Genomic DNA, 12,207 nt, shown 5'->3' with positions numbered 1-12,207 from the left:
GCATGATTTCGAATGAGACGTTTCTCTCTTTTCTCCCATATTCTCCTGTTACTCTTTCGCATTCATCGCTTGCACTCACTTTTTATGTTTGTGACCATGCTCTTCAAACATAAATGATAGTAGTATTACAGGGTCTAACATTTTCAGTCTGACCGCTCCCCTGTGGCTATCCTGACACACCTGCACCCCGTGGGAAGACGTTCCAGCCAGTATGGAGCACGAGATCATTGTAACACTCAATCCCAATAACTCCATTAGGGTGACAGCTTTAGATTGGGTCGAACCACACTAATACCCTAATGAACGACAGCAACATAGTCTCACCAATATTAGCCATGGAACCTTCTCTAAATGCAACAGAAATGTTAATATGATGTGGAATTATGTATAAAACCAATCCAAAAGCAAAGTTTTCAACTCCAAGCGTATTGTGTACATTATTCGGGTAAGGCAGTTTGGGTGCATAAAAGAAAATGTGACGGCAACGAACAGTAAGAGGTTGCTTGTGCAATTTACATGACGGACTCCGGAATGCCAGAAAACTTAGGAAACAAAAGGCGAAACCGTGTTCGACAGCAGCTGTCGTCTTGAGGCATCAACAGACCCTTTCGATGTAGCCAATACAACGGCGGGATGGCTCAGTGGTTAGAGCGCGAACTTACTGACCGGAAGGTCCGTGGTTCGAACCCGACCTCTGCCTCTCAACTTCCCTTGTCTAGGCTTGGGCAGCCTGGCATCACCCTAGTCCTCGTGCTTCCTTCAGGTGGCGTGGCAGCTAGGCACCGAAAGGGTGTTACAGCTGAACGGTCACATGAATTTAGGCAGTCGTAGCAAATTTTCCCTGATAGTTTCGTCAACTGAGACTGAATGTCTCAAGAAAACCTGTGAAGGTCACACCTACCCCGAGGCCTTTAGTCAACCGGTGTCGTCCATAAGTCTCGGCAAAGCAATGAGTTCACGGGAAAGGATCTGTGACGTCTCAAGCTATGTTGCCTGTGGGGTGGCGTCCTTCCATCCACGTAAAACCATTTAATCTGCAGCAACGGACTCCAATACTCTCAATAACATGTGGATCAGGTTGACTGATCAGCCTTTAAACCGACCAACTGTTTTTGCAGATAGAAGTTACTGTACAGTGTTTTCACATTTCCGGATTGATAGCATCATGCAAAAATGCTGGGAGGAAATCGTCATTGACCCAACTAGCTAGTCTATCAAAGACAGCATCATGGAATGCAGGCAACCCATACCTGGGCCGCAGTAATTCTCAAAGATGAGTTGAAATTGCACCTTTTCCCAGATGTATAGATAGAGCATACTGGAATTTTGGCAGGTTAACGTTACCTGGCCATATTGCTAACAGGGTTGGTGTCCACAGTGAGTTCTCCGGTGAAATCAAGAATAGGAGTTCTCTCGGAGTACATCGACATCTTTACCCGAAAGGATTCGGATAAAGGTAAATAAATAGAGATTATCACTTACCTGCAGCACCCTTTCGGTACCTAGCTCGTATGCCACCCGAAGGATTCAGATGTTGATCGGGTAAAACGAGTCCAACAACACTGTCCGTTTACTACCGTGGCTAATTCCAGTCCAGTGCAAAAATCTGTTGGCTCAAATAAGCAAGGACATCACCGGACCCTGTGCATCACTCTGGGCTTGACCCGTAGCTTTGGGGAAGAGACATGACCGCAAGTTGAATACCTTTATTCAGAATGATCACTTTTCACCACACAATGTTGCTTATCTTTGGTGTCTTGGGGAGTGAAGCTTGGTTCAGAACACTTAGCCTCAAGGTTCCACCAAGTAAACCTCCTAATGAAAAATAATAAATAAATAAATCATTCAGCTGTAGCACTCTTTCGGTGCCTAGCTGCCATGCCACAAAGAAGAAGGCACGAGGGCTGGGATACTGCCAGGTTGCCCAAGCCTAGATAGGGGAAGTTGAGAGGCAGAGGTCGGGTTCGAACCACGGACCTTCCGGTCAGTAAATTCGCGCTCTAACCACTTGGGCCATCTCGCCTAATGAAGGCTGAGAGTTTGCACTTGTGATGCATTCAGGCTTATGAGTTTCAAAACACGCCGTTTGGAGTGATCACTACCCCAGCCACATTTTAATCCCCCATGCACACGACACACTGTATGTACTAATTGCGCAGAAGTGGCTAGTCTGTGTAATATCTCCACGATAGAACAGAACAAGATAGAAAAACACGCCACCTTAGAGAGGGATTTGCACCAATTCAGGCAACAGGGATGAAACCTTAAACCATCTACATACATATACACTACTATACTACTACACAAGATAGTCTCTATGGAAATTGACAGCATAAATGATACTGGCATTATTTAGCGACCGAAAGTTCACTGTCTCCAGCCAAGCACAGGGAGAGTCGCGTGGGCTTAATCGTTGAAGTTAAAAATCGATAACACCCAAACTTTTTGCAGCATCCTTTATTTCTCTGTCCACTTCTGGGCTTTCACCGCTCCAAATTAGGAGAAAACGTTCAGCTGTAGCATCGTTCCGGCACCTAGCTGCCAATCCACCCGAAGGAATTATGAGAGCTGGGGCCATGCTAGGTTTCCCGAACCTAGATAGAGGGATTCGAGATGCAGAGATCGGGCTCGAGCCCCGTAATTTCTGCTCAGAAAATTCGCACTCCAACCACTGAGCTGTTTCTCCCGCACTTCAAAGTGGACTCGCAAAATAACACTCTTACCGACAGGCGGTAACTCAGCGTAACACATGACTAAGTCGCCTTAACTTACAGTGACGAATGTGCTCTTCAGGCGAAATACCAAAGACTCGTTTTCTAATCACCTCATTCCGAATTTGCTGGTTCCAACCGATTCTAGCTGTTACTCTGAGACACAGGTGGTCAGAATCCCGAAAAGGCGAAAGACCGCAGGCAAAAAGAATCCGTGTTTTGGCCGATAAGTACCTTTTGGCACTCAGAGATATGTATAACCTTCAATCGAGGACGATTCTTCCACTCAGGCGGCCTCTAGAAGAACTGGGAGGACCCACCAAAAATCTTCGTGGCTCGGAATTTCTATGGCTTTGAATCGCGAACCATCGTTTTACTGACTAGATCCAACCGCTGATCACTCAGTTTTGCGCGTGATGGAAGGACGCCGAAATATGATCTACTCTGCGTAGTTAGCACCTGGCTCAATAGCAGCTGATTGGTCAAACGGAATCACGGATTCACGGATTGATACACAGGATCGGGGCTATTGCCCAAGTTTCCCGGGTCGCTTTTGTTCTCATCGGTCAGTGGCTGTCATTCACCTGAAAGGCGCAAGTGAAAAAAGGGCCTAGCACTGTTATTTATGTTCTCAGCGCGGGGCAGCATGCTCGCCAGCGCGAGGATTCGCATTCACGGATTCACGGATTGATACACAGGATCGAGGCTTTTGCCCAAGTTTCCCGGGTCGCTTTTGTTCTTGTCGGTCAGTGGCTGTCGTTCACCTGCAAGGCACAAGTGAAAAAAGGGTGTAGCACTGCTCTTTATGTTCTCAGCGCGGGGCAGTATGCTCGCCAGCGCGAGGACTCGCATAAATAAATGTCTAATAGTGCTTTAAATTGGGTTCGAGAAGGAGCGTGTACAACCGTCGGAGGAAGGTCATTCCACGCAGCTACTACCCGAAATGAAAAAAAGTTTTGTTTAATGAATGTGTGTGCCCTGAGCTTGAAGATTTTCTTACTATGTCCCCGCCGGGTGTTTGCTGGGTCAACGGTAAAAAACCTGTTTGCCAAGCTTTGATCAAACAGGGCGTAGGTAAGAATTAGGTACCCTCGGAGGCAACGGTACTCCAGGGGAAAGAGATCAAGCATCGCGAGACGCGTTTCGTAGTCCACGGACTTGAGGCCGGCAACCATTCTCGTGGCGGCCCGCTGGACACGCTCAATGAGGGTAACGTCCTTCGTACGTCCTGAGTAGACAACTTGATAGGCGTACTCCAGGAGCGGTCTGACGTAGGCCCCATAGAGTATTTGGAAGTCTATGCGAGTAATACGGGAGAAGGTACGTCGGATCATCCGTAAAATGGCGAATGCCTTTTGGGCCGATTTCTCATGGTTTAATGCGAAGGACAAGTTTGAGGAGACCCAGATGCCTAAATCTTTTTTGGCATCTATCCTCATGATGTTTTCTGGTCCCTTTTCACCATGCATAACAAAGGCATTCGCTGAATCCCCTCCAAACGACACATGGACGCACTTTTCATCATTCAGAGGAAGGTGCCAGTCCAACGACCACTGCTTGGCAGCGTCTACATCCATTTGGAGGGCGCTGGCATTGGAACAACAGGATTTCAAGTCGTCCGCAAAAAGTAAACATGGACTCCCAAGAACGTCTGGGAGGTCGTTGAAGTAGATCAGAAACAGGAGTGGTCCCAAGACGGAGCCTTGAGGAACTCCAATGGAGACCGGCGCTGGAGAGGAATAGGTTGAGCCTATTCTCACTCGGAATGACCTGTCTGATAGGAACGCCTTGATCCAGCGAAGGATTTTCCCTTGAATCCCGTAAGACTCGAGTTTGTGGAGCAGCGGGACGTGTGGGACCCTATCAAATGCTTTTGAGAAGTCGAAAAATATGGCATCCGATATGAGTCCTTCGTCCTTGGCTTGGGTTAAGCTGTCCATAAACACGAGCATGTTTGTCACGCAAGAACGGTTTGGGAGAAATCCGTGTTGAGCTGGAGATATCAGATTGCTGGAAGTAAGGTGATCTAGGATGGCTCGCTTCAGAATGCGTTCCATCACCTTGCACGGCACGCTAGTGAGGCTTATAGGTCTGTAGCTGCCAGGCGACATTCAGTCACCAGTTTTGTAGATTGGCGTGTCAATCGCTTCATTCCAAGCAGAGGGAAGGCGGCCTTCGTCAAGCGACTGGTGAAACACTAGGTGTAGATTATTTGTCGGTGTGGAGGACGTTTCTTTCAGGATCCTTGGATGGACCCCGTCGGGCCCCGACGCGCAGAATGGGTTGATCTTGTGCAAGAGTTGATGAATGTCCTCCACCGTGAAGACCAAGTCGGTTAGAGGCTGTTCGTAGTTCCGCCTTGACAATGGTGGATGTGACGAAGACGCTGGGGCTGAGTATAGACACGCATAGTGTTCTCTGTAAACCCCAGATACCACTGTTGGGTCATTCGTCGGTTCTCCGTTTCTGTCTCTCAAGGAGAACGCGGATGGCTTGTTTCTGTAGTGCGGTCTCATGTATTTGAACAGGACGGTTTGTTTTTTCGAGCGAGGTCCAGAATGGTGGCTTGTTTTCGTGTGTTCCAATTGCAAATTTCTGATTTAGAGCGGTTCCGCATTTTACGAAATGCCAGCTCATCTTCTGTATCCCCTGTAGTCAACTTTTTGAAAAATAGCTGGGATCTTTTTTCCAGAATTCGACGAATCCTTTTTGCAGCCTGCGGTTCATCCGAGTGCGTGCTGGTTTTTTGGGACGAACGTCGCGTCAGCCTCGGGAACGTTTTGGACAGTGGTCCTATATAATTCTTCCACTGGAGTAAAATACTTTGGGTCCAGGGATTCCCAACCCACAGGCCGATAGGTATCGGATCGGTAGCAAAATGAACAGCCCCGAAAACTTATACCCACGGTCATAATTTTTTTCCGAAAAGGTATTTTGAAGCAAAGAAACCTTCGCATAACAGTGAAATTACACGATACCTATTCTAAAGTGTATTCACGGATTTACGGATAGATACACATGATCAAGGCATTTGTCCCAGATTCCCGGACCGATTTTGTTCTTGTCACTCAGCGGCTGCCGTTCACCTGAAGGACACAAGTGAAAAAGGGCGTGTCCCTCCTTTATGTTCTCAGTGCAGGCAGTATGTTTGCCAGCGCGAGGATTCCCGTAAATAAGTGCCTGATGGTGCTCTGAAGTGGGTTTTATAATTAGCGTGGACAACTGTCGGAGGGAGGCCGTTCCACGTAGCTGCTGCGCGAAATGAGAAAGATTTTTGCCTGATGAACATATTATCTCTGGGCTTGAAAATCTTACCATGTCCCCGCCGTATGTTTGTTGAGTCAGTGGTGAAATTAGATGAATGGTAGAAATTAGATCTCCCCTTGGGCGACGATACTTCAGGGGAAAGATGTCAAGTACCGCGCGACGCGTTTCGTAGTCCAAGGATTTGAGCCCGGCAACCATTTTAGCAGCGGCCCGCTGGGAACGCTCAATGAAGATGAGGTCTTTGGCGCATCCTGTAGAGTCAAGGAGAGTGTTCAAGGAGCATTCTGACGTAGACCCGATAGATTATTCGGAATTTTATGCGAGTCACCGTTTTATTAGCTCGGGTGCTTTTCCGATCTCCTGTGGTTCGTGGCATTGCCTTTAATTCAGGTGATCAGTAATAGGGCACCGTTGTACCCTATTTGTTCTGCTCGGCTGGGCTCGTCCTGGTTGGGTCATTTAACAGACGATGAAAGAATTGAAAAATGAAAAACTGGCCTCCGGTCCGTTAAAAAAAGAAATTCATAAACAAACAGACGGAATAGCCTGGAGACTCCATGATGCTTATTGCTTACATCAACATGCGGAACTGCAGCTATCTTTGTCTTAATTGTGGTTGTACCGCACAAAAGCTTACTTAGCCGACCAAACGAACACACGCACCTACATCCTGCCCCAGGAGTGAACATACACAATGAGAAACATAGTTATACAGAGGTTCTTAAACCTCCGATACCAATATTCGAAACTAGTGCCCAAAAGCTTTTTATTCGCCATTCACCACTTTTTAACTTGAAGCTGATGGCAGCACTTCGGGGACTGGTGACCGTTTCACTTGCACTTGCTTTCCCTCCTGGTACTGATCAACTCATGTAACAATTCCCAAATCAACTAATCCCCCATCTCGGAGTTTCACTCCTGTCCGCCTTTATACATCCGGTTTCCTCAACCCCACCGCCACTCTGCGTGCTTATATCGGCTTTTATCGGACCGCTTTTATTTTAATACCGCATGTTAGCTAACCAAACCCTTGATCGCTAAACCACTAAGTACATATATATCCATATCCTTTTCCCATATAATCACTTGTTGTCATCACCTTGATCGCAGAAGACGTCAAGTATTTCTTTCTATGTGTATTAATGTCCACTATCACATTTGATGTCTCTTCAGACCCACCAAAAGCTTTTCGCCATTCACCACTTTTTAACTTGAAGCTGATGGCAGCACTTCGGGGACTGGTGACCGTTTCACTTGCACTTGCTTTCCCTCCTGGTACTGATCAACTCATGTAACAATTCCCAAATCAACTAATCCACCATCTCGGAGTTTCACTCCTGTCCGCCTTTATACATCCGGTTTCCTCAACCCCACCGCCACTCTGCGTGCTTATATCGGCTTTTATCGGACCGCTTTTATTTTAATACCGCATGTTAGCTAACCAAACCCTTGATCGCTAAACCACTAAGTACATATATATCCATATCCTTTTCCCATATAATCACTTGTTGTCATCACCTTGATCGCAGAAGACGTCAAGTATTTCTTTCTATGTGTATTAATGTCCACTATCACATTTGATGTCTCTTCAGACCCAGCATGCTTTACTAACCACATCCAATTCCGGACGATCTGTTTGCCTGTTATCCAGTCCACCGGGCCTGTGATTTACAACCACAGGATCCCTAGTGGGATCAAAACACCTGCGGTTCTATATCGGCTTTGTTCCACCTTGCTTCCTCGGTCAGATGGAAAATAATTCAGCTGCTCAAAGAATCGCCCATCCCAGTCCAATTACATTAAATGTGACGTTCGTTAGGAGGCTGTCCAAAAACCGAAGTATGTCAGGCCAGTGATGGCACGGCACTGTCACGCTCAGTTTGGTAGCACACTCGCAACTATTCCATTGCTTCTCTTGACCGCAACCTCTCGCATACTCGTTCCCTTAACTGCAAATACAAACAAGCTCCCCACCTGACCCCAGCTGCCTCCGTGACGTATTCATTCCAAACTGCTAAACTTTCAGTTCGAATTTAATCCTTTATTTGTGTCCGTGCTTTTTGTGCCTGTACTTCCTGCAAAATTCAATAACTCTGCAGAGTTCGCGTTCCGGCTCGTGTGTTGCCATCATCTCACCTTTTCAAAGAACTTTTATGCGCGACTCCACAATAGCAACACCGGTGAGTCTTTTAGTTTTGCTGTACACCATGTTTTTTGTGATTCGTGTTACCTTTATCCGCTTTGGTAATCCCTCCACTTCATCATCCCCACTAATGCTTTTTGTGGCCCTGGCTACAAGCCTCCTTCAGTATGACTGGCTGGATGACGCCAACTCCGCTGCTTCACCCGATCTGATGTTTCCGTTCCTCCTTTTTTGCCGTTACACTTTTCTTATCATGCATCAGGCAGGGAGCCTCTTGTTGCGTCCTCCCTCACTTTGTTTTTTGCCATCCACCTTCAAATCCTAACGACCCGATCTTGCACGATATTCTATCCAACAGGAAATAGTGACTGCGCCTCTCTGCCCGAGCAGGTTTGTTGGTCACGCCTACACCGGATAATACCCACCTTCCATGACGCTGTCCCTTTTTAATCGCCTTTGCTCACAATCCCGGCCAGTCATGCTTTTATTCTGACTGTAACATTATGATCATACCTGACGGTGTGCCACCCACAAGTCAAAATTAACAGTATTATCGTTATTCTGACGGGTCGCCGTTGGCCGTTAGATCATGTTGCCATGTATAGGTGTGGCCTCATAGTCAGCGTCACGTGCCCGGCAGTCGCCAAAAGTAGCCGAGTTGGGTGACAACGGCTGCCGTTATCATGATGACTGCTTTATGACGCATTCAGTCTACGATGAGTAATTGCTAATAGAAGTGGTACTACCTTGGCAATAATTCACTGGCACGTACCCCCGATGCTATGTTGTCCACAGGCTAGCTCTGCATACATGGAAAATGCAAGCATCCGCAGAGGTGGCCCCAGCACATCCACGGCACAATTCATGCTGTCTTCTGACACGTTTGTACATAATGGAAGCTGATCTCCATGAGAAAAAGTGTTGTGACGAAATTCGCAGCACAAAAATATCTCGTTTGTTAAATCTAAGGCGTGTAAAAGCAAACAAACTGCAATGACCGATCTCCCAGTGTACAATTAGCACTGGATATTCAATAGACGTTTTTTTTACTGCCACAGAACACCAAAACATGGTAAAGTGCTATTTGGGGATTTACCTCTCGTAAACCGGTAACTAAATGCAAATCGGTGATGGTTCATGACCTTGAAATTTCGCTCACCTAAACAAAATCATTTGTGTTGTTCCGGCGTGGGCCAATGAGGCCTCGTATCCTTGAACCTTTGGCTTATGGCTAAGTTCACGAGAAGCTTTAGTGCGGATGAAGTGTGGAAATTAGAAATGCAGACAACTGGTCTGCGGTCAAACTGTAGAGGTGCACTTTTGTTACGGTGAAGTCGGGTGCAAGAGTCCCTTGGTAGAGTGGTTTGGTGAAAACTCACGAGCCAGAAAGCGAACTGCGCAGAAAATCATCGACTTTCTGAAGCGCGCAGACCAGAGGTCTACTAAAATGGCCAGATTTCAACAAAAGGCAAATTTGAGTGAACAAGTTCTGAAGACAGCTGGGGCAAGGTGTTTATTGAACATGGTTGAGAGATGACACTGTCAAGAATAAGGGGAGTATAGTTGAAGTGCCGTAGACTCATTGGGTTGACATGCTCCGCTTTTTGGGCAGCCCCATGCCAGACGTTATATTTAGGGTATTGTGCTGGGAGGTGCAATTCTATAAGCAATATTTTTCTAGGTTGACCGAGAAAATCCGCGGAGGTGGAACGAAGCCGTTGTAAGATCGCAGGTATTTTTGTCCGATTGAGGACCTCTGTGAACGCAGGTCACAGGCCAAGTGAGGCGGATGACAGTCAAACACGGCGGCCAAATCGGGTACTGCCGATGGTCAAACATCGAGAGGACGAGGGAAAGGGATGAGATCAGTAAAGCTTGACGAGTTTGAGATATCAGATAGGATAATATTAGATAATATTAGGGAGGGAACAACTTAACGTTCGCACAATTAGGGGGTTGATAACAGGTGATTAGATGGGACAGAATCGGAATTATTATGTGCTTACTAGACTGGTGACGAAGCAGGGGTTGCGTTTGCTCACACATGATTATAAATTACAAGTGGTCTACAGCAAACTGGTATAAGCACACCGGAGGATAGTGAATTAGGAAAATCAAACCTATAAGACTGTCGAGATGATGGACTAGTTTATCTGAATTTTTACGTGAGTTGGATGACAGCATATGCGAGATAATTCAATATAAGAGAAGTGGCCGCTAATCCTCGAAACACGGCTATCATCCTTAATTGACAAGTGGTGCATGATGAAAAAATTTGGGCACTGGTTTTGTATGCTTGTAGTGTAGGGTTGGGAATCTCTTGTACATATATATATATATATATATCATTGTGTGTCCATTCCTGGGAACAGTAGGTGTGTGCGTGTTGTTTTTGTGTGATTGAGGATGTGGGCTTTGATGCAGTATAGTCTCAAATATAATGAAGGCACCAACAGCTGTGTACGTCAATGTAAGCAGTGGGCATCGCAATTTCTTCAGGTATTCCAAGACACCAGCCAATAATGAATCCAAATCTCTATGTAAGTCGAAAAAAGTGCAATTTTTCCTCCCCGATGGAAAAACTCAATGAATACTGCTACGTTTTTAGGATTCCACGGAGGATATAAAAAACAAAAAAAAACAAAAAATAATATAAACGATTACCTTGCACCTTCCATACAGGTGTCAAAGGAGTGAACTTCTCCCCCGGTAATGCAGTCAAAAATGCTATGTCGTCAGAGGTAAAGGAAAACGTGAAGGATCACTACAGTATCTGTGGTCCAGTTCTAAAACGGCTACCAATAAAATCAACGAAATATCTTTCCAGTGCCATTCCTATGGAAACCAAATGCAAACCTCTCCATACACAAACCTTACCGGGATAAGGAAACAAAAGAACCGTTACATTTGTCGGCACCTTAATTCGATCAGCGAATAATAATATAGTAATAATAATAATGTAATAACATAGGCATATGAGTGATTTGCAGTTACCCAAAACGCATGAAAGTAGATCAATTACTCAAAATTGCTCAACAGAAATACCATGCCACCCAAATCTGCACGCCATAGAGAAAGCCGAATTAGTGGATGGCAAGACACAAGTGGCATAGGATGGGTATAACGGGAATTCAAACTGGTAGAATCAGGACCGTGTGATGACAAAAGTGACATGGTTTCGGGAATTTTGTAAAAAAATTACACTTTTGAAATAGAATTGGCAATTGCCCAACGATAACACGATTTTGAGCTCTTTAGTGCATTGGTTATGGTAGCCTTTTTGTGACGTGGTTTGTAAGTGTAGGAAAAAGGCAAATCTCGTGATCAGTTGAGCGACTGTTAGCTGAACAGTGAAGCATATAGGTGAAGGGAAAGGTGAAAACCTCTCAGGTACTGACTCGAGCCTCTAATAGCAAACTGAGGATGTCGAGTACGAGGTACTGGGTTGCAGCCACAGGGACGTGTTAAACCAAAATTGGTGAACCCACTGGTTTTGGACAGGGTGAAGACTTGCTACCCAGGGTCATTGGTGACGGAAACTTGTTAGCATTGCATACGGCCAGATAGTCGCCATGGAAGAATAAGTAGGCTGATGGGCACAGCAAGCCTACAGTACCAAAGGATAGTCGGAAGCAGACGTTTCGGAATAACCACGCTCAGTTAAGATAATTCTGTTTGCTCAAGTAACACACCTAGTTGAGAAACTGCGGAGATATATTTTTTACCGGCTGACCAATTCAACTGCCAGCAATACGACTCTGTATCTGGGCCGTGGACACATGGGTTTTTTGGCCCATCCGTTGAGGATTTTGGCGTGGCCTGTATTGGCCAAGTGACTGTGACGGAAAAGAACCAGTGGGAGGCAACAATATTATAGAATCCGTAAAACATGCAGCATAGTTTTTGGCCTTCATTCCTATAAGGCATCAAGACAGCCACACCGATTTTGGGACCCGAATTGGGAAAGGAACAAAAGAGGCCTGCCAAATCTCGCCAGACTTGGCAATCGGATTGTGGATCGAAGTTGAAGGCAGTTATGAGTTATTACGATTCTCAAACACTGCATTTGGAAAACAAGCCTATCAT

The 12,207-nt window shown here is 45.9% G+C and overlaps 1 protein-coding gene across 1 annotated transcript in view; it reads right to left on the bottom strand.

Annotated features, from left to right (window-relative positions):
- The window catches only part of T265_13633 (hypothetical protein), a gene marked incomplete at both ends in the record, with an annotated part of 99,364 nt that overhangs the window by 71,613 nt on the left and 15,544 nt on the right, over nt 1-12,207 (bottom strand). Inside the window, one exon of the mRNA XM_009169824.1 lies at nt 3,712-4,802. Within this exon, the coding sequence (XP_009168088.1) occupies nt 3,712-4,802 (1,091 nt within the window). The remainder of the gene's footprint in view (nt 1-3,711; nt 4,803-12,207) is intronic.

Source organism: Opisthorchis viverrini (genome assembly GCF_000715545.1).
Source record: "Opisthorchis viverrini unplaced genomic scaffold opera_v5_90, whole genome shotgun sequence".
NCBI classification, from domain to species: domain Eukaryota; kingdom Metazoa; phylum Platyhelminthes; class Trematoda; order Opisthorchiida; family Opisthorchiidae; genus Opisthorchis; species Opisthorchis viverrini.
This window is presented reverse-complemented; position numbering and strand designations above follow the sequence as displayed.